This window comes from Cynocephalus volans, chromosome 9, assembly GCF_027409185.1.
Source record: "Cynocephalus volans isolate mCynVol1 chromosome 9, mCynVol1.pri, whole genome shotgun sequence".
NCBI classification, from domain to species: Eukaryota; Metazoa; Chordata; class Mammalia; order Dermoptera; family Cynocephalidae; genus Cynocephalus; species Cynocephalus volans.
The window spans coordinates 103684188-103707626 of NC_084468.1; the positions used below are offsets into that span (position 1 = coordinate 103684188).

The 23439-nt window shown below is 37.5% G+C and overlaps 1 protein-coding gene, 1 long non-coding RNA gene and 1 other non-coding gene across 4 annotated transcripts in view; 2 read left to right on the plus strand and 1 right to left on the minus strand.

Annotated features, from left to right (window-relative positions):
* The first annotated feature begins 7318 nt into the window (after positions 1-7318).
* Positions 7319-8400, plus strand: LOC134386048 (uncharacterized). 2 transcript variants are annotated; one of them, XR_010024443.1, is made up of 3 exons: positions 7319-7685; positions 7940-7984; positions 8197-8400. It is a non-coding gene; the product is annotated as an uncharacterized LOC134386048 (long non-coding RNA). The 2 variants fall into 2 exon arrangements; XR_010024442.1 differs by having other exon boundaries at positions 7319-7487.
* LOC134386706 (small nucleolar RNA SNORA24) lies at positions 7737-7867 on the plus strand. The gene has a single exon (XR_010024531.1). It is a non-coding gene; the product is annotated as a small nucleolar RNA SNORA24 (small nucleolar RNA).
* A 2210-nt stretch (positions 8401-10610) lies between the features above and the next one.
* PRSS12 (serine protease 12) overlaps positions 10611-23439 on the minus strand; it is a 78009-nt gene continuing 65180 nt past the window's right edge. Inside the window, exons 12-13 of the mRNA XM_063108610.1 lie at positions 12861-13141; positions 10611-10918 (exon numbers count right to left, since the gene is read on the minus strand). Of these exons, the coding sequence (XP_062964680.1) occupies positions 10611-10918; positions 12861-13141 (589 nt within the window). The remainder of the gene's footprint in view (positions 10919-12860; positions 13142-23439) is intronic.

Below are 23439 nucleotides of genomic sequence, written 5' to 3' on the forward strand. Positions count from 1 at the left end.
TCATCTCAAAGCTCAACTGGTTAAGAATCCATATCCAAATTCATTCTCATGGTTGTTGGCAGGATTAAGTTCCTTACGGGCTATTGGTGTGATGACTGCAGTTCCCTGCTGGATGTCAACCAAAGGCCACCTTCTATTCCTTGCCACAAGGGCCTCTCCAATATAGCAGCTCGTTTCATCAAAGCAAGCAATCCAAAAAGGCAAAAGAGAGTGTAGCAACCACAAGTCAGTCTTCTACAGCCTAATCTCAGAAGTGACATCTCATCACTTTGCCACTCAAGAGAAGAGACTACATAAGGAAGGTAATAATATGAGGTAACAACCACTGGGAACCTTTTGCCTACCATACAAAGTATTGTCGCACTGAGGACGTACTGGTTGCTTAGAATATTCTTCCAGATATCTACATGTTTTTCTGCCTCACCTTCTTCAAGTCTTTATCCTAATGGCACCTTCTCAGTGAGACCTTCGCTGAACACCCTTTTTAAAATTACAATTCCTATTCCCAAACACTTCATATCTCCTTCCTTGCTTTGTTTTTCTCCACTGTACTTATTGTCTTTAACATACCATATAATTTACATATTGTGGTTGATTTCTACATATATTTCCCTTTCCTTTCCTGAAGAGTTCCAAGTTAGAATGGGCCACAGGAGACATTTTGAATGAGACTTGGTAGATGGAAGTAAAGCAGCAGTCATATACTTTGTACCCTTGGAAGGTCAGCACAGAACATGAAGCAATGTTGCAGACTGTGCAAGTTCTTATTTATCTACTAGCTTATCTCATAATTGTGGAGCAGTGGCCAGATCCACAGCTTCTTCAACTCATGCCAGATCCTCTATTTCACTTTCAACAACTCCTGAGTCTGTGATAAAAGGTGCCAGCTTCCCCAGCAGATCACCACCATTATCAAAGTTAAACCCTTGGAACCAGGAAAAGATCAATGTTGATTCTAGTGCATTCTCATGGATTATAGCCCATCCTTGTAGATGCCAGTTTTCCTTGCTTCCTCCTTTCTGCAACTGTGTAAGGTCAAATTGTTGCTTTGCCTCCCACGGATTTGTCACCCCTTTTCCCCTGGGTGACAGAGCCGCCAAAGATTACTCAAAGCCCATCTCTTCTGAGCAGTGAGAAGCCCTGAAAAGGGGTTAATCTCCCAGAGCCCTCAAGAAAGAGGCATTCCTTCCATTTGAGAAATTAACCACAAATTGGGGTTCTCTTCCCACATGTATTCTCCAGGTAGGAAGTTACAGGAAGAGAACATAGGTGTGGTTTTTTCTAGGTACAGTTTAACAAGTCTAACAATAGAAGCTGGTAACATTCAGTAAGAAAAGCAGGGTGACATTCTATAATGCAATTAAGTCGACCCACTAACAAAAGCTTGATTTTAGCAAACATTCTCTTCTTACAGCAACTTCCCATTATCTTTACATATCAATCGGTAACCTGTCTGTCTTTGAGCCAGCAACCTTGCTATATCACAATTTCTTATCTTACAACAGAGACTATAGCCTGGGGAAAATTTCTTGTCCTTTGCAAGGTCAATATTTGAAACTGCAAGGCTTTGGTAAACCAGGCCCTGTGAAGTACATTTGCTTTATGCATACTCCACATCAAATCTCTAATATATACATTTATGTATATGATATAGATATATATACATTTTATATAAATATATTTCCCAGTATTTCTGCTTCTCTGATAGAATTCTAATACTCTTATAGTACTCTTAGTCTGTTTCCTGCCACTAAAATATAAGGTCCATGAGAATTAATAAAAAATTCTACTTTGTTCACTATGCTAGCCCCAGAAACTAGAATAGGGCCTGACATAAGTAGGAACTCCTTAAATACTTATTGATGAAAAAATTTTTAAAAACATAAGACACATAGTATTAAGGATGGCAATAAAAGGAAAGAGACCAATATTCACTGATGTTCTAGAAGAAAGATTCCTATAAAAAAATACAAGGGTACTTCAAAAAGTTCATGGAAAGATTTGTATTACCTTTTAATTCTATTTTTCACAAACTTTTTGCAGTACCGTTGTAAATAAATAAAAACTGAGATGTGTCTTAAAAGATGAACAGGAAGAATGAGAAATATATTCTATGCTATGAAATAGTATGAACAAAAATAAGAATGAGCATGCTAAATGTAAAATAGTTGGCCAGGAATGAGGAATTTGACCTGGTATTCAGTAGGAAAGCCATTGCACTTTCTGTATCAGGTGACTAACATGAGGAAAACAGTATTTCAGGAAATTTAATCTGTCATGAATATACTCAGTTGATTGGATGGGGGAACTAGAAAGGCAAGGAGACAGCTCAGACATGTTAGATCAGTAGTGTGACAAAAAAGGAAAGAAAAGGTAAATATAAAATAATGTTAGGGCTGGCCCATGGCTCACTTGGGAGAGTGTGGTGCTGATAACACAAAGGCCACGGGTTCGGATCCCTATATAGGGATGGCCAGTTAGCTCACTTGGGAGAGCGTAGTGCTGACAACACCAAGTCAAGGGTTAGGATCCCCTTACTGGTCACCTTTTTATTAAAATAATAATAAATAAATAAATAAATAAAAATAATGTTAAAAGGTTGTAACTTGGCAACTGTAGAAATCATAAGTATTTTATTTCCGATTCTCCTCTTTCTAATCACACAGTAAAATTCCATTTCTCCACCCTTTTGAAGTTAGGTATGGCCATGCAACTTGCTTTGATCCATGAAATACGAATCAATGTAACAATGTAACAACTGTCTCTTCAGAAAGAATCCTTCAAGAACAAGTGTGTGATTCTCTATTTTCCCTTCTCCCTTTATATTCCCTAGAAGCATTTTGAAGGTCTCATTTGCCTGGGTCTCTAGAATGGACATGAACATGACAAGAAATAAACTGTTGTTATTTCAAGCCACAGAGATGATTTTGGATTGTTTGTAACTGCAACACAACCTTGCCCATCTTGACTGTGGGGCAGTATTAAAATATGTCAACAAACTTGTATACTCCCTTCTTTAAGAAAGGGAGCTTAATTTCTCTCTCCTTGAGTGTGAGCCAGAATTAATAACTCACTTCTAAAAGTGATGGTGTGTAATGTCTCAGACTAGGTCATAAAAAGCATTGGGGCTTCCTCTCTTGGCTCATTCACTTTGGGGAAATTCAGCTGTCATGAGTGTTATGGGAACTCTCAAGCAGTCCTACAGAGAGAGATCCACATGCTGAGGAACTGAGGCCTCCTGCCAACAATTAGCATTAATTTGCCAGGCTTGTGAAAGAGCTACCTTGAAAAAAGATCCTCCAGCCCAAGCCCCAGTCAAGGCTTCAGAAGACTGCAACCTCAGACACCGAGCCAGTTAAGCTGCTCTTGGACTCCTGGCCCACAGAAATTACGTGAGATAATAAATGATTATTGTTATAAGCCACTATGCTTTAGGCTAATTTAATACACAGTAACAGACAACTAATACATTGGCTGATATAGAAATACTAAATACTAAATATTTCCATACTAAATATTGAAAATAGAGCATAGGAAGAAGTCAAAGCTAATTTCTTTGCTTTGAGCTTTGAATAATTTGGAAAAATTGTGATATCACTAACTATAAGTTATTCAATTCTATTGTAAAGTCTTGAGGCAAGAGCCATGTCTGCTCAATAAACATCTACTGAAGTCTAGTAAAGGTTTAACAACAGAACAAGGTGTTCAGAACAGAGAAGGACATTCTAGTACAGATAAGAGAGAACTCTCATCTCCCCTTTTCTGGACACTATACTTTTACTATTACAGCAAAAACCAATTTTCTTAGCAGCAGTATCACATTGCTAGTACACTGACTGAAAGTAAAGGTTCCGGGGGTGTTTTAAAATAAAACACCTCCTATTCATCTCAGCATTCATATAAGAGATGTGCAATTATATGTTGATTTTGTGTCTCTGATGATTACGAGTTTCTATACTAAAACCACAATAGGAAAAAGGAAACAGAATAGGGAGAAGGTGCACTGTTAAAGAATGAATATTCTACAATAAAGTGTTCATCCCACATATCAAATACAGAGTTGAAATATTGCCCATCCATTGTTTTATCAATTCGAACAGCTTCACCTTGTACTCTACCTTTAATGGCCTTAAGCCACCCTTATTTACAATCAATTTTTATTTCTTCTATCTATTACCAAATTGTCTCTTCTGAGTATTTTCAAAGCCTTCACTTGAATAGTGGCTAAATTCATTGGGTTTGATCTCAAATTTCCGCAAATTTCACACTAACAGTAGATAGAAATCGTTGCTAAAGTACCACTCGTCTCAAAATGATAATAGACTGTAAAGTTATGATTGCTTTTTAAAATTAAACTTTATTTTAAAAGTCTTAGATTTAAGGGCTGGCCTACAGCTCACTTGGGAGAGTGTGGTGCTGATAACACCAAGGCCACGGGTTCAGATGCCTGCATAGGGATGGCCGGTTAGCTCACTTGGGAGAGCGTGGTGCTGACAACACCAAGTCAAGGGTTAAGATCCCCTTACTGGTCATCTTTAAAAAATAAATAAATAAATAAAAATAATAAAAATAAATAAATAAATACAAGTCTAAGATGTATAAAAAAGTTACAAAAGTACTACAGGGAGTTCCCACACACTCCTCATTCAATTTCCCCTATTGTTAATATCTTACAATACCATGGTACATCTGTCACAACTAAGAAACCAACACTGGCACATTATTATTAACCAAATTCCACACTTATTCAGATTTCACTAGTTTTCCACTAATGTCCTTTTTCTGTTCAAGGATCCCAGCTAGGATACTATATCACATTTAATAGTTATGTATCCTCTACTCTGGTGTGACAGTTTCTTAGACTTTTCTTGTTTTTTTGTGACAAAGACAGTTTCAAGTACTGATTAGGTAATGTGTAAAATGTCCATGAATTTGATTGCGTCTAATTTTTTTCTCATGGTTAGACTAGAGTATAGGCTTTGAGTAAGAATAACAGAGAGCAAGGTAAAGTGTCCTTCTCATCACATCATGTCAGAGTACACACTACCCTTACTTATCACTGATGTTAATATTGGTCACCTGGAGTAGGCAGTGTTTGACACTATTCTCCACTGTAAAGTTATGCTTTCTCCTTCCTTACTCTACTCTTTGAAAACAAGTTACTAAGCACAGCCAACATTGGTGAGTTAAGTAATACAGTATGTCAAAAAAGGAAAAAATCAAATTCAGTTGGAGTAATGAAAATTTTCATGGAGCAAGCATACTTGAGCAAAGCAATGAAAGCTGAGTAGAATTTTGACAGATGAAAATAGATGGGAAGGCATTCATGATGAGAAAAGAGTATAAACGAAACATGGGGGTAGGAAACGGGAGACATTTTAAGTCCAGTTTCAGACAAAGCACAAAGTTCTAGGAAAAGCCAGGACCCATGCACAGCGTGCACACACACACTCACTCTCTCTCATTCATTAGTGTTCTAGCTCCTTATCCTAAAGGAAACATCATTTAAAATCTTCAGTAAGACTTTGTAGCTTAGCGCATATGGGTGATTTTATGAGTTGAACTGTGCTCTCCAAAATTCATATGTTGAAGTTCTAACCCACAGTACCTCTGGATGTGACTGCATTTGGAGACAGGATGGTTAAGGAGGTAATTAAGGTGAAATTAAGTCATCAGGGTAGGCCCTAATCCAATATGACTGGTGTCCTTTTAAGAAGAGGCGATTGACACACAAACTGGTACAAAAAGAAAATGTGAAGATACAGAGAGAAGACTGACATCTACATACCAAGGAGAGAGGCCTCAGAAGAAACAACCTGCTGACACCTTGATCTCAGACTTATAGCCTCCAGAACTGTGACAAAGTCAGTCTCCGTTGTGTAAGCCACCCAGTCTGCAGTATTTTGATATGGGAGTTCTAGCAAACTAATAGATGGTTATTTAGAGATTCTAAATAAAATCAAATTTGGCAAAACTCCCTACTGTGAATTGGTATTTAAGCTTGTTATTGAATAGTTCTTCGAGTTCATTAGTGAGAAGAAATAAGTGAAGTAAGGAGAGGTGAGAGAAAGTAAGAGAGGGTGAAATATGGTGAGCCATAGAAACAGCTCTAGTTCTTTCGAATTAAGATTGATCTCATAAACTTGTCCATTCCAACCCTAACGATGACAGCAATTTGTTCTCTAATTAAATTCTTTCCCCGAAAAAGGATGTAGCGACGTCATGAAGTTTTTGTGGACCTCCACTGTACTTTATTCAACCGGTGTCTTAACTATTTTCCATGACAGCAATTGCTGCAATGTGCTGCCCCAAATTGTCCAGCACTAAATAAAAGCTTAACCTGGATCCTCTTTTTTGTTTCATACCAGAGGAAAATAAAAAGGAAAACAGAAAATAAACTTAGTGTTATTCAATAAGCAGGTGCCAAAAACTAAAACAACGAGTATTCCTAAACGTTGGAAATTCCACTTTACAACGGTGGCAGCTCTACCCTTTCTTTAATTGCATCCTCAAAGGAACGCAAAGCAGGGGAGTTAAGACCCAGGAGTTCCGCTTTCAGGAGGCGTCGGAGTCCGAAAGTGGCCAGACGTGGGCCACAAACCGTGGGTCAGACCGCAACACGGGACGCAGCCAAAAGGGTCTCCTCTACGCTCATGAGGTCTAACAACCTTTCCTTTTTCTAATTTTGTGCTTATCGTTTGGTGAGGCTTTCCATATTGAATGCAAACACTTCTAAGAAATTAGACCAAAAAAAAAAAAAAAAAAAACCCCAACGGCGCAGACCACTGACACCGGCGCTTCAGGAACAGCAATTCCAGCAGAAGACGAAGGCCATGAACAGTTCATTAGCAGAGAGACAAAAAAGTCAGCCAGTTTTATATAAATTAACCTACCAAAAGGTTAAGAAGCAGAGAACTGTCAAATCTGGTGCTCCGGTAACAAAAGTGACTTCTTACATAACTACCCTAGAGTCAACAGGAACCAACACAGCTTTCTCCTTTCAGTCAGCCGGGAGCTCCAGGATGTCACGGTCCCGCGAGAACTGTTCGGCTCATGTGTACGCATGCGCCTGAATCCGGGCCAAACGACCGCCTCAGACCAAGGTGATGGGCGGTTGAGGGCGGGGAAAAGCCGAGAGAACGATGGGGCATCGGGAAGGAGGTGGTCAACGGAAGGGGTAGAGCCGCGGCCGAGCTTGGGGTACGGAGAGGCGAGAGAAATCGCGTAGGCCCGCCCTTCGCGGCGCTGCCCGGAATAGCGTCATGAGCCGTATAAGAACGCGTGCGCAGGCGCACTCGGCCTTTTACTTCCGAGAAGCGTCGAGGTCGAGTGGAAGTCCGCGGTGCGGCTTGTGCGCCAAGGTGGTAATTGGGTCACAAGTTATTGGTTTAACCAAAATGCAGGAGATTCAGAATTTTGGTAGTGGTAGATCGAGGTCGACTTTGAAAACCTTTAGATTCGGACATCAGAGCGGACTTACGTGTTCGGTAAGTCGCGGCACGGCCACGTGCAGCTCTGGAACCTGAGCCCCCGCGCATGTGGGCCGTGAGCCATCTGGGAAACGTTCGGTGTACCTGGGACTCCTGTGAAGACGGTCATTAGTCCTGCTGTCGGTGCTATGGACCATCTTGAGTCTACTATGTTTAGTGCCTTAGCACTCTAAAAATGGCCAGTTTGATCAGATGGTGAGTAAAGTCTTTAGAGTTGTGCTGGCTGATCAGTTCTGAATTGTGAATCTCCATGTATCTTTGGGACCTGTCAACTGTGGCAGTCTCCCTTCCTAGCCATGGAAGAGCATATTCTTGTTTATTGGCAAAGCTGTCACCATTTAATTGGTATCAGATTCTGACTTGCACAAGTAACATTTTTCACAGTAAAAAAACCTGGAGGGTACCGAGTTATTGTGCAAATTTTTCTAAACTATTGTTAATGTTTCTAGGAAGGTGAACTCATTGTACTGATGGTTGATGAAAAACATCACAAGGTACGTTCCCTTTTTTATTCATATTTCCCACTTAATATCAAACCCCTTAGCACTAAGGCTTTGCTTTGGAAAGCCCATTTTGCTAGAGTTTTGTAATTTAAAATAGTAAATAGCCATGAATAGAAAGTAACTGAATTAGTAACTAAGATTTCAGAACGGTTAGGTAAGTACACAGGTCTGAGTTTTATAACACTGGTTTTCTTCTCTTGCAGATACCAAGAAATCCAAAGTGATAATGAGTGAAGTCTTTATGCAGCATCCTGCAGTGGATCATGACATGTTTAAAGCTTAGTTGGGTAAATGGGTATTTCACCTGTTCTGGAAACTATCGGTGCACTATGTTCAGTATAGGCCTAAATTTTTAAATTAATATTTAAGGTGTTTCCTTGATGTGATTAAATAAAGTGCTTCATTGATGTGGATACTCAGTGTTCCTTGACTGAAAAATAGGTGGAAAGGTACTTACCAGTAATGAACAGAATACCTTAATGTTAGGAGCTCACTTGGAACTAGCATGAATGAGCACTGTCCTAAGGTTATTGTAGCATTTGGGGAAAATATGCACATAAAAATTACAAGGTTATCCCCAACGGAGAGAGCAGAGTCTTTTTATACCACACAAAAGGTTAAGGCAACTACAAGGTGAAAAGTTATGCACTTTATTTACACAAATGCACCAAACACTTGTATCTTTTAAAAATCACACTTAGACAAAACTGGCTATAATGAAGGCATGTTTTAAGAACCATGTATTCTACTTCAGGATAGAACAAACTGCAGGCCTGCCTATTTACTGCCTTTTCGGTTTGCCGATCCCTGCTCTACTTAAAACCTGAATATAAGTGTTGCTTGTACCAGCACTGTAGTTTAATTACCAGGGCAGCTTGTGGGAAAGTTTGAGTAAAAATAGTCTCACCTATATTGCACATTTTTCCCAAGCCCTTGTGCAAATGTGTACCATATGTAGCCCTACATGTAAATGTTGCTTAAAAGGTTCTTTATCAAAATCATGGGCTTTTAGAAAAATTTTAGTGCTGTTATATCTGACACATAGCATTGCAAATCTGAAAAGTAGCAAACTATAAAGCACCTTTAAGTTTGTACCAGTTTTTATAAAACTGGGAATTTACAAAAAGGGGTACACAGTTTGATACAGGAAGGAAAGCTAAAGTCTCTTATTAATGACAGCCACTTAAAAGGGTTATTTGCAACTATTCTGAAGTTCATGCTAACCTCTTATTCACCTATTTCTAAACCACTTGGGATTTGGGGAAGGATCCATGACATCAGCAATAATTCTCATGTCTGGGAGTGTTACTTAAATATCTTGAGAGGTTTGCCTTTTATATTTAGGCAGATTTTGCATTACTACCAAGAATGTCTTATAAAGCATAGTAAACGGCTGTCCCTTACCTCTGAGAAATGGCCAAAGGGAAATTTCCCTTGACTAGTAGAACCATGGGAGAAAAATACCCATTGTCAGCACTGAGGCTTCTTTTCAAAACTTAACCAACCTGTTAACCCCATTTGAAAACCAGGGTTAGTATAAAGTCTTATTGGCCTTTTATAAATTGTCAGTCAGGCGCATTGCTCCTTAATGCAGTGAGTGTTATGACTGGTGTATGTATTTATTGAAACAGTTTTAAAACTTCCAGTGTATAGGCAGGAAAGCATCTTTACTAGTGTATTTTTAATTGGATAGTGGCATGTTAGTCTTGGGAAACCTATAGGTATAAATCAATTACTAGAAAATTGCAGTAGGTGGCACTCTTTCATCATGGTCTAGAAAACGGATCATGATGCTAAGGAAAAGTTAACATTTCTAATTCTACTTACTAAGTTATACATATGAAGTGGTTAAAAGTTATCAGAGTAGATCTGGTAATATATTAAATAAATTAGGTTGTATGTCCAACTAGCATTTTTTAAGTTACCAGATAATCCTTCCAGATTTTGCTAGTATTTCACACACAATACCTAGACCTTTTTTTTTTTTAGTTCCATAGTGTTTGTACTTAAGGATACTTGCTTCCATATATTAAATCCCTTCATTCAGGAATGTATTGTGACAGGCACGTGTCCTTGTTGCTTAATGATTCTATTCTGGCCTATAAGTTTATAATGGAATTCCTTTACCTTTTTAGTCTTTGACTTCCTCACTTGACAAAGGCTACAAAGATAAGGTGGGAAGATTTCTTGTCAGCCTTTTGAAAAGCTCTGAGCATAAATAGAAAATGCGACTCTTATTTTGAGAATAGCGCACCATGTTGATTCAATTTTAAGGAGTTCTCAATCCACATAAATGTAGACAGCCTTACTGCAAAATCAATAACAATCTTGAGAATGCTGAGAAATAGGCAGAAAGATAATTCTCCAGTGAAATTTGGGTAGGTAACAGTGCTAATTAAGGATAATCAGTATTACACTGAGGTATTTGTAACAAAAAGTATTCACATCACAGATTTTCAGGTAGCAAGGGGTATATACTTTTTATCACAACACAAAGCAGAAACATGGATCTCACTCCCTGTTATTTATAATTTCTGGCTGAGTGCTAATAATGGGTGGTAAGAGTTTTCCATCAGTTTCTTTAAGTAGTGTTTCTTCTTAAGGTTTCCATGAAGAATTACAGTTTGGTTACACCTTTTATCCAAGGTACAAAGGCTGAGACTTTGGTATAAACACCAGGAGAATCCTTGGCTCCACAGCCATAACCCCAGGAGGTCACCCCAAACACAACCCAGCTCTCTCCAGGCCGTTCGCACATGAGTGGTCCTCCACTGTCTCCCTGGCAGCTGTCCACGCGTTTGTGTTCATGGAGGTTTCCAGCACAGATCATCCTCCCTGTAAACCGACCTTTATAACGTTCTTCACAAAACCTCTTAGGAAGTAAGGGTATGGCTGCTTGTTGTAATGTTCTTGAATAGGCTCGTCCTGCTCAGACCAAATACCCAAATTAGTCAATCACATTCCAACTAAGGATCACAACATTTAACAGTTTATGAACATTTCGTCGTTTTGAAAATAAAATCTCTATTGCAGCATTAGTATAGTTTAAAATGGGTGATAACTACAAATGGCATATATTGTCATTAGCTGTCTTTTTGAATGTTGTCACCACACACCCTTAGCCTTCACAAATTTGTTTCTCAGTACTGAATTTTTTGAGTAATAATGAGTAATATTTATGGACTTAGCTATCAACAAAGGTAACCTAAAGCACATTTGTGCAGGCTTTAGTATTTTAATTCTATACATTAAAAAACTGAAGATGCGTTCATGATGGTTTTGCATTAACAGCCATTTATCTGATTGATCTACTTCACTGAACTTGAAGATAAATGGCAATTATATATAAGCACATAAGTTGGCAATAACTGTCCTAAATAAGAACATGGTATTGTAAAAGGGATGATTCAGAAATAAGACGTTGCACATACTTTCCCATATTCAAACAGGCTTAAGGTTTACCACCTGGTGTTAGTGTATTCTACTTGCTGCTGAACCATTTATCCCTTGCTGGATGGCTAAAATGTATAAATATGTCCTCCGTAATATTCTTTTCTTGAATATAGATTCCACCATTATTCTCTGGTTCTATTTACTCAATTGGAATAACTAGTCACAGTAAAAAGCAGTCTATAAAATTTACTTCCTTGGTCATTTCTATTAATTCAGATGTGGTGTCCAAAAGAAGGTGACTGAACCTCTTTTGAAGTAGTCATAATTCTAATAGACTTTAGCCTTCTCAGAGACTTGATTTGCCTCATGGATCAACACAGTGTACCCAGAAGGCTTTTACCCTGACTTTATTTTATCGTTGTATCATTCAGGAAATGTTTCTTTCTTTTTTTTATTTATTTTTTTTATTTTTTTCCCCAGTTTATCTCAGGATAGGTCCCAATGTTTTAGTAATCTATTTCTGCTGCAGATGTTCTACATTTTGCTGCTATGAAAAAGTATAACTGAAGTCCAGCTTTAGTATAGTATGGGATAAAGTAAACATTGAGAGAGAGAGAGAGATATGTATATATTTACTAAGTAAAACCTTATTGAAATTATCACCTGTAGAAATATACTTGCTTGACAGTCTTCAAGAGTACAGCTATCAGTGCAGTTATTTTTAATGGAGAGCAATCAAACCTATCAAAAATTTTTCTTTATTCAATAGTCATTTGTGAATTGAGCGCCTAATCCAGGTGAGACCTAGTCTGTTCTTTCAAAGCCCATCTTCAGCAAGCAGTAGCTGATATACATTGATTTAACTCTACAGCAAGACAATTCAAGAAAGCTGTATTCGCCTGAGAAGAGCATAAGCTAAACATTACTCTTGCTTAGGGGTTGCAGGGTGGGAAGAATGGGAAGAAGGATGAAGGAGAGACTAGGTTTCACTTCAATCTCAGCAGCTAGCTCTGCTTTTCTCTGTTCTATTTTTAGGAACTCTCTGTAAGAGTTTGTTTGATAAAAGGCTCCATCGCAAAGAAATCATCTAACACCAGAGCCCTTTGCTGGGCTACATTAAAATCGTCTGGAAAAGCTTTTTAAAATATAGACTGCCAAGTTTAAGTCTTGGAGTAGGGTCTTAAAATCTCTTCCCTGTCCCCTCTCTAATCTGGGGACTAATAGTAGAAGATTCTCTACCCCTGAGCACCCCAGGCAATTAAGTTATCTCAATCTGTGCAGAAGTTCTAACTGGAACCAGCCATAACTATCCAGATTACATGCATTCATTTCACACTTTGCAGAATTTCCAAACAACTACACCTGAACCCATGTAAGATCTTACTACCCATCGCACACCAAAATGTGTGGATAATACCAGGTACTAAACGGTGACCAGTTTTCCTCATTTGTTCCTTTGCATTATTTATATTACCTGTGTCTCCCCATCCTGTTATGTAACAGTGGGAGGCCGTTTTCTGTGGCCTCTCTCTCCAGAGTGGTAAACAAGCTGGCAAAACGTGGCTACTGAATCGGGCACATTGCTCTTCTGGTCCTTGTAATCTAACCAGGGCAATGTCGTAGTCACTGCTGTCTGGTCGATACTCGCGGTGAATCACAATCTGCTGAACTCCAATTTCTTCTTCAAACTCTTCTGGTACCAGAGTATGGTAATCCCCAACCCGAACAGCATAGTTCCTAGTGCTGTTACCATACCTGAGAGGCAGAGAGGGCTAATGAGAGGCTCATTTCAGATACTGAAAATTGGTGATTGTCAGCAAGGAAGGTTAATGGAGATACTGTAAGTCATTCTAGCCCCTTTTGTAAATTTAACCTTTCCTTCCATTTCTCTGAGCCCCACCCCCTCCTCTGCTGGAAAGCCATTGTCATCCCCTCTCATCTTCATTTCACTATGTAATCTAGGTTGTTATCTAACTATATTCTGGGGAGCAAATGTGGAGGAGTGGAAGATAATCTTTAACCTGTCGTTTCCCCACCAAATGAAAAAGGATCAAAACAGGAACAAATAGTAGGGGATAAAATTATTGTCCTGTATTTGCCATCATTGTTTTTATGTCATTTCCAAGATTGTTAGTTCATCATGAAACTCCCTGAAGGCAGAAACCATGTCTGGTCTAACTTTGTATCCCTCAAAGCGCTTAGTACCTTCGGTTTCCTAGAAAGTAAATTCAACTACTGCCCTTTTCTATGAACCAAATACAAACCCAAACTATATTTTCAGTTCAAAAGATATTCATTACATCCTTTCACCTCTTTTAAACCTTTACTTAGATGTCACTTCTGTGAAGCCTACTTTGGCACCACCATATTTAAAATTGCAACCCAACTTTGTCTTCTCATCCCCCTGAACTCCCAATATCCTTAATCTGCTCTACTTTTTTCTCTTTTTTTTTTCTTTAACATTTACCACTTTCTAAAAAACTACCTAATTTACTATTTATTATGTTTATTGTTCTCTAGCTCCTCCTGCCTGAATAAAAGGTATTCCAGGACAGGGATCTTTCATCTTTAGTTTCCACTGATGAGTTTTTTTTTTTTTTTTTTTTTAATCTATAAAATTTTTTCAATAGTGGCCTTTTTTTCCCATTGGGAGTTTCCCTATCAGTTATCTTTTTTAAAAATAATTATTATTTTTAGTTTATAAAATAATTGTACATATTTATGAAGTATACTGTGATATTATGATACATGTATACAATTTGTAATGATCAAATCAGGGTAATGATTAACATGTCCATCACTTCAAACATTTATCTTTTCATTGTATGGGGAATATTCAAAATCCTCTCTTCTAGCTATTTGAAAACTATACAATAAATTGTTGTTAATTATAGCTCCTATAGTGCCATAGAACACTCGAGTCTATTCCTCCTGTCTAGCTGTACTTCTGTATCCATAAACCAGCCTCTCATTATCTCCCCAGCCGCCCTACCCTTCCCAGCCTCTAATAACCACTATTCTACTCTCTACTTCTATGAGATCAACTTTTTTAGATTACACATAAGTGAGAACATATGGTGTTTATCTTTGTGTCTAGCTTATTTCACTTAACATAATGTCTGGCGGGTTCATCAATGTCACTACAAATGACAGATTTTCATTCGTTTTTATGGCTGAATAGTATTCCATTGTTTAAATATACCACATTTCCTTTATCTATTCATCTGTTGATGGACACTTAGGTTGATTCTGTATCTTGGTTATTGTGAGTAGTGCTGCAATAAACATGAGAGTGCAGATGTCTCTTTAACATACTGATTCTTTTCCTTTAGATAAATACCCAGTAGTGAGATTCCTGGATCATATGATAGTTCTGTTTTTAGTTTTTTGAGAAACCTCCATACTATTTTCCACAATGGCTGTACTAATTTACATTTCTTCCAACACTGTACAAGAGATCCCCTTTCTCTGCATTCTTGCCAGCATTTGTTATTCTTTTGTCTTTTTGATAATAGCCATTCTAACTGGAGTTTTGCATTTCCCTGATGATTAGTGATTTGGGGCATTTTTTCATATACCTGTTGGCCATTTGTATATCTTCTTTTGAGAAATGTCTGTTCAGATCATTTGCTCATTTTTTAATTGGATTATTTGTTTTGGAGTATTGAGTTGAGTTCTTTACGTATTCTGGATATTAATCCCTTGTTAAATGAATAGTTCACAGATATTTTCTCCCATTCTAAAGGTTGTCTATTCACTCTGTTGATTGTTTCCTTTGCTGTGCAGAAACTTTTTAGTATGATAAAATCTCATTTCATTTATCTATTTTTTGCTTTTGTTGCCTGTGCTTTTGAGGTCTTACCCATAACATCTTTCCTCAGACCAATGTCCTGAAGCATTTCTTCTGTTTTCTTCTAGTAGTTTCATAGTTTTGGGTCTTACATTTAAGTCTTCAATTCATTTTCACTGAAGAATCTTAAATACCTATAATACTTGTGCCCCATTAAGTAGGAATGGAACATGTTTGTTGATTTAGTGAATTAATGAGTATTTGTTTTTAATGTGCATATTCTTTTTTCCATGAAAAGCTATTCAATTAAAATAGAACACAAAATTTACTAGATTTATAGTTCTCAGCCTGTTTTTCAACCAACATACCTTGATTCTGATACATCCATCTAAAGCAGGATTTTTCAACCTCAGCACTGTAGACATTTTGGGCCAAATAATTCTCTGTTGTGGGAAGGTGTCCTATGCATTGTAGGGTGTTTAAAAGCATCCCTGGCTCCTATTCACTAGATGTCAATAGTACATGCACTCTCCACCCCTAGTTGTGATAACCAAAAACATCTCCAGACATTGTCAAATGTCCCCTGGGAGACAAAATGTCCCCAGTTGAGAACCACTGACCTAGAATATATGGCCCAACCCATCTGGATATCTCTTTCTCATTGAAGATTATAGCACCTTGCTCACTGTCCTCCCATCTACCACTGTTTATAACATTCTTAGAGACTTAATTTCTAACACTTTTCACTTTTATTTCCCTGATTTATCTGCAATTATATTCTCCACTTCATCTCAACCACCCTCTCCCAACATGACAACTAGACTTTGTAATCACCAAATACTATACAATTCTGAAATCTTGATTTCAAGCATCTCACACTTTGTCTCTTTAACTCTGTAGTCCTTCAATTCCATTGGACCCCATTAGTTTTTCATTTCCGTTTCACTGTGCTTATAGCTTCCCTTTTTATCTGGCTTGGATTCTACTGTCCATCACCACAGTCACTCTTGCAAAAACTCTCAATTCTTCTTTCCTTTTACCTGCCAAAATGCCAACCGTGGTTTCATCAACTCTGTACCTACTTTGTGCTGGCATCTGACTGTTGAAGCTGAAAAGCATACATCTAATTTAACAACTCTTACCTTAATTTTTTGACCAAAACTTGAGAGTCTTCCACTGTTTATAAGACGTATACTTGAATGTGAGCTTAGAGAAGTTAGCATTCAAAAGTTTAGGATTATCTAATGACTGTCTATTTAAAATATAATCTCCCACTTACTCCTATATAATTGCTGGAGTTTATAAGATGCCTGAACATTCTAATAGCCATAAGTAGGGCTATGGCCATCTTGCATATACAAAGTAATTTTCTTAACTATGTCAGCTCAAAAAACTAAACAGTATAACAAAGATCATTTGGCATATACAGCCACCTACCATTGATCTGTAGTAATAATAATTGGCTGTGATTCTTTGAGACCCTCCACTTTCAACTTTAAATCATCACATATATTTAAAATTCAGAGGTTTTTTTATATTGTGCCTAAAGAATATGCTCTTGTAGGTTCCACTTCAAAATTTAAGTAAAGTTTAGGATTATTTCACATCCTGAAAATGTAAAAACTAATAGTTATGGAGAATAATCAGATATTTAAATAATTCTCACTTCTATTTTCTGTGTAGTACCATTACTAGTATATTATAAAAATTCAGTAAGCTTTATTAACAATATATTCAAGTATTTAAAGTAACTGCACGTGACTTCACGACTTTCCATCCAGTGTAATTGTGATCTTTGAAAATGCTGCTGAAATGTTACATATATTCTTTGGGATGAAATTAAGAAATTTTCTAGAGCTGCACCGTCCAATACAGTAGCCAGTAGCTACATGTGGCTATTGGAGCACTTGAAATGTGGTTAGTCTGAGTTGAGATGTGCTAAAAGTGTAAAATACACACAGGATTTAGAATAATTAGTATGAAAAAAGAATACTAAATATGTATATTGTCTCTTTAAATAATAAGAATATTAAATATCTCCATAATTTTTGTATTATATTTTGCAATGATAACATTTTAGATATACCAGCTTAAATAAAATATTTTATTAAAATTAATTTCACCTGTTTGGTTTTTATATCTTTAAATGTGGCTACTAAAAAACTTTAAGTTACATACATACCTTGTATTTGTGGCTTACATTATAGTTCTTCTAGACAGCACTAGCCTAGAGAAATAGTTTCGCATGATCTAGGCATCCTATTTTATTATATTTCTTTAATGTGGTTGCTTTTATGTTGCTTATAACTTTAAGCTTAAGTTATGAGACACTGCCTTCAAATGGTCAACATTTTATATTCTTCAAGATAATTACATTACTGTTCAATCTAAAAAAAAAAAAATCTTATTACAACAGTATTTTCATTCTGTGTAAAACAGCTGTGAAACTTGTCTAAAATAGCCTGTGCATCTAAACTGGCCGTATAAATCTATTCTACACTATCTATAAAAATCGAGTCTTCAACCAGTAAACAAAGGTACAGGACATTACTACAAAAAGGAAATTTATTTATTTTTTAAATAATCTCAGTGTTTGTCAGTAGATGTTTAACCCTGGATAATAAAACACTTAACTTCTTAAAAATAAATAAATAATAATAATCTCAGTGTTAAATCCTTGGGTAGTCTTACCTTAATGTGTCATTTCATGCCAGGATTACTGAAATAGTTGTCTAAATGGCCTTGCCGCTTCAAGTTGAACTTTTTCAGTCCATCCTTCACACTGCAGCCAGAGCGATGTTTCTATCTGATAATATTACTACTCTTCTGAGTATCCTTCAAGGGGATCCCCCTTTCTAAATAATAAAGTTAAATTTCTTTAAGTGATATACAAACCTGTCTAAACACTGGCCTTTGTCCACCTCTGTGATAGCACCATCCTGGCCCCTGTGCACCTGTCTTTTAAACTGATTGAAGAAGTATCCCACAAATTTGTGTGTTTATTCGAACTATTTGCAATGTCATTTCCCTCCTACCCTCCATCCTAATATAGCAAAAACTACTTTTATCCCATCAAGCTGAGGACCTCCTTGGAAGCTCTTCTGATCACCCGCCCTTCCCCCAATCTTGCCAATCCTTCTTTTGAACACTCCCAATAGCACTTATAACACTTTCTAGAACTTATTAAGATGTCCTCTTCCCAATTAAAGGCTCTTCAAGTCCAGAGACTATGTCATGGTCATTTTTGTGTCCTTAGCACCAAGCAAAGTGCTTGGCACAGAGAAAGCTCTTAATAAATGTACTGTGTGTTAAATGACTTATTTTGAAAGACATCCATGTCCACATACCTACTTACACTTTTGTCCCTAACTTACTGAAATTGAAGACACATCTTTTTACCAATTTTCATATAATAATAAAACTATCACAAAAGTTTCTCTTTCATAAAAAAAATCCCCTCAAAGATCCAATACTCTTGTTAATGATGGCTGTTTATCAGAATCACCTATACCACTTTTAAAAGTACAAATGTCCAGGCCACACAATCTCTGAGAATATGAATTAACAGGGATGGTGTAGGACCACTGGTGGTTCAAATTCACAGTCAGGCCTGAGAACCACTAAACAAAAGACTTAAATACATGGGCATAATTCTTGCCCCTGCATGCCTGGAATTTTACTGGGTGAAGTAAGCATTCTAAGAGAATACTAATATATAGCAAAATACAAAAAGCATACACGTTCCCTACATATACTGTTTTTGGATCAAGTAGATTTTGGCAGGTATATCCTAGAATTAGTATGCTCACCAATCAGGAGTTATATTAAACTGAGAATAAAGATAAAATATTTACCTAACAAGAAGGAAAAAAGCACCATTCCTGTCAAAATGAAGCTCTTTATTAGTACCTATACTTTTAAAATGTGGTCCTGATTTAAAGAAATGGGCCAACCAAACCTAAGCAGGGAGTCCCACACTCATTTAACTCAAATTATTCTCAGAGTAGATTTTGTGCTTGGAATTTGAAGAACATAAGATACAAGACTGGATTAGTTTTCCAACCAAATGTTTGTCTTCTAGTGTCACCTCTCCTAGTGGGTGTGATTATAAATTTCGAGAATAAAACTGGCTGAAGTTCCCAATATGACTGTGGACTTCGAAAGCATTTGTTATGGTCCTAGGCTTCTCAAGAAAACCTATAAAGGAATCTCTTTTTCAATGTATTTTAAGGTCTTTCTATTTGAACTTTTGTTATTTTAATAGGCTTTGTTTATTACATTCAAAAATGCTTCTAAAGTAAACATTTCAGGTTATGCTGACACATGATTTGGTGTTTGTTTTGCTGAAATGCCTTCAACTCCCCTTCAGATAAAAATTGGATGAAATTCCTGGACAAGCTTAAGCAAGAGAGGATCTGAGATACAGCAGTTTAGTAAAACCCAATATCCCAGTTTCTCTGAGACTCTAGAGTTAAAATAAACAACAAAAAATTACTAGGATTAAAATCAGAAGAAGTAATTCAAGTTGCAGGGGCATATTCTTTGTGTTTGTTTTCTACATGGATTCATCTTTACAAGAAAACAATATTTTACATCAGCATGTGCACATCTGCTACTACTACAATCTGTTTTTCTCTGTTGTTTGGATGAAACTCAAAAAGTAGTTGATTGAAGTTGCTTGTGTAAATGGTTCCAACTGCTTAGGAAGAAGCAACCTCAGTAGAACCCTGCACTGTTCCTTATATATATAGTGTGTGCTCAGGAAATGATTTTAGAATGACTGATGGTACTTTGTGTATCACTAATGACTATGTTAGTTAGAACACTGCTCTACCATATACTAGGTCATGATGCAACACATGTTAAACACCTGAAACACTGTGTTCTTAAAAGTTAAGTTCCATTACCCCTGTGGCTCATCTTTCTAATTACAAAGATCTAGACAGTTCTGATTTTCAGAGCAATTATCTCTGACAATTTCCAGCTGCTATGGCATTTCCAGGCAAAAAGTCAAAAAGGGAAAATCAGGTAAGGTTGTATTCTTGAAAAAATCAAAGTTGGAATAGAATTAGAGAAATAAGAGAGTCCTTATTTCAAGAACATTCATTCCTCCAAAATTGGGTTTCTTATCAGAACAAGCAATTAAAAGGAATTAATTTAATATTTGGGGATTTTTCTCTCAATTATATTGTTGTACCACTATAGGCACAAGGTCATTTTGTGGTACTTATAGTTATGATTTAGATTAGAAAATAGCAAAAGCAAGCAATTTATATTGTGTAAGATCCAGAGGACAACTACAGAAAAACTGAATTTATCCAAGTTTCCACTCGAAACTGCCAACAGGATACTGCATTCCAAAAATCTGTATTGCATTAACACTAGGAAACATGAGAAAAATAAGATAGAAGGCCTTTAAATAGTGATTCACCAACTACATCAGTTACTCTTGTTACATTGGCATGGAAGTATGTTTTGGACACCTCACAATATGCAAAGCTATGAGAGAATAAGAACTGTGTTACTAGAACTCTGCTAGCCTTCCAATAAAATACCCTTTAAAAGACTACTCTATATGAAATGAATGTAACTGAGGTGGTGGATCTGAACTAGTGGCATTTTGATCTCATCCTCCTCGGGCCATCATTCATAGATTATTCTGGTATAAGGATAATATAATATAGTGACTACTCTGTGAAGGCAAAACAACTAAAAATAAAAAGGTGTCATCCCATATAATAAAATAGCATGGATGGTAATAACAATCTATGCCTTATTGTTCAGAAATGCCTGCTCAAGAGCATTGGCCTATATTATCACTGCAAGAATTAGGCACCAGACACAGCCGGATAAACAAGAAACCCTTTATGTATACAGAAGTCCAGTAGTTGACAAAGAAGTGGAAATACAAATAGAAAGAAAAGGAGGTGTAGGGGAGCTAATTTCAAAATATGAAATCCAGTTTCCCTACCAATAAGCCTTAAATTATATTAAAATACCTTTCACCACCCTAGAAACCTAAAAGAATAGTAACCTCTCAGGGCCTGAGTACACTGCTTCCACATTACAGTCTCTTTTTGCAAATTTCAGAGTTTCTGGTGATTAAAGGAGGATTGTTTTAAACCAAAGTCCCTGAACCTAGAAAACAAAATTTGGAGCTTGTTCTAATCACTAGCAACTGGCTCTATGCCTTTATGTAAACTTACTGCAATAAAGATGTGAGTTGTAGCCTCCTTAGGCACTTCAAACAAGAAGTCGATGAAATCCAGCAAAGGTTACAGAACAAGTCAGATGGATATATAACACATTTGCAAAGCAGTTTTCCCCCATTCACATCAAAAGAATCTTGTGTTATAGCTGAAGCATGCCAAAATGCTGCATATCATAATCTGTTTCTGTGCTCTTTAATAAACTGTCTTTATATTATACTGTGCAGATAACGGGAAGAAATTCCAAATGACATATAGAAAGAGTTACCTGTTGATCTAGGTTTAAAATACCACCACCAATTTTTAAAATCTACTTTAGGGAGAGCAGAGCAAGATGGCCAACTAGAGTTGTCTGATGCTCGTCCCCTCCCACAAAAAGAGATCAAAATGACAAATATACAACTGTATTTTGACTGGAATGATGAAGAAATATGCTGCAAACCACCAAGGGAGTGATGAAATCCTTGCAGAGCAAGAAAGACCAGGCTAGCACCATAGAAGGCAGAGTGAGGCATCCTGCCTCTGCCTTGCTGTTTCTCTGCAGGGACCTACTCAGAGTCAGGTGGACAGAATGTAAGCTGGAAGAATCCCAGCTGTTTCCACTTCCATCACAAATGCTAGCAATCCCTGCCACAAGAGATCCCTGCCCCATCCTCTGAGTTCCTAAACCTAGTTTTTAGAGTAGCTGGGAGTTTGTGCAGCTGCATGGCCTCATAGTACAAGCCCAGGAAGAGCAGTCCCCAGCCTCCTAATCTAAGCAGCTATGATACAGCACCATCTTGAAACTGAACCTGCTACTATATTGTGTCCTGCCCTGGGGTCCATTGGAAAGTGACTCCCTCTATCTTGAGGCCCCACGTTCATTCTACCACATTCACACAGGTGCTGGCAGAACCATGACCAAGACAGAAAGACGAAGACCACAGCATCTGAACCCACACGGCACCTCCCTAACTGCCTATCCACCCCCACCCCACCCAGGAGAAAAGGCAAATCTGCTCAGCAAGGAAGCTGCCAAGAAGTGGCAGTCCACCACATTCGTATACACCTGCCCTGCACAACCTGCTAGCCCACTGAGCCCACAGGTGCCCATGCCAGCTCAACAGCCAGTCTTGCTGTAGCTCTGCCTGGCCCTGTGGCCCTCTACAGAGCCACTGGGCCCTGCTGCACTAGCGTACACCCACTCCCTGACAGACAATGATAGGGCAATGGCTTTGCCTGTCCACAGCAAGCCTCTACAGAGCTGCTGGGCCTCTGCACTCTTGCAGGCTTGCTCCAACAAGGAGCAACAGCTGATCCAGTGGCCCTTCCTGGAGCTGCCAGGCCCTGCTGCACTAGTGTATATATGCTCACTGACTGACATTGATACAAAAGTCTCCATTAAAGAAAAGCCCAGAACCTGCTGGATTCGCTGCTGTATTCTACCAAATATTTAAGGAGCAAATAATACCAATAATCTTCAGATTATTTCAAAAATTGAGGAGGGAGGAATACTCCTTAACTCATTTTATGAGACCAGCATTACTCAGTTTTCAAAATCAGACAGGGACACAACCAAAAAAGAAAATTATAGGCCGATATCCCTGATGAACATGCATGAAAAAATTCTCAACAAGATACTAGCAAACCAAATCCAACAACACATTAAAAAGATCATTCGCTATGATAAAGTGGGATTTATTCCAGGGATGCAAGGATGGTTTACTATATGCGAATCAATAAAAGTGATACACCACATTAACAGAAAGAAACACAAAAACCGTATGATCATTTCAATTGATGCAGAAAAAGCATTTGACAAAATTCAACACTCCATGATAAAAACTCTTAAACTAACTACCACACGACCACCCTTACAAGAAATCCTCAAGGGAGTACTGGGTTTGGTTCCTGAAAAATAACTACCACTGCCATAAAAACCCAAGAAAAATCAAAACCCACTAGTATAATAAAAATGGCATTCATGAAGAGAAAACAAGCAAACAAAAATGCTATCTACAACCTAAGGAACCAACAAACACAGAAACCAAACAGTAAATCAGAAAGCAAGGAAC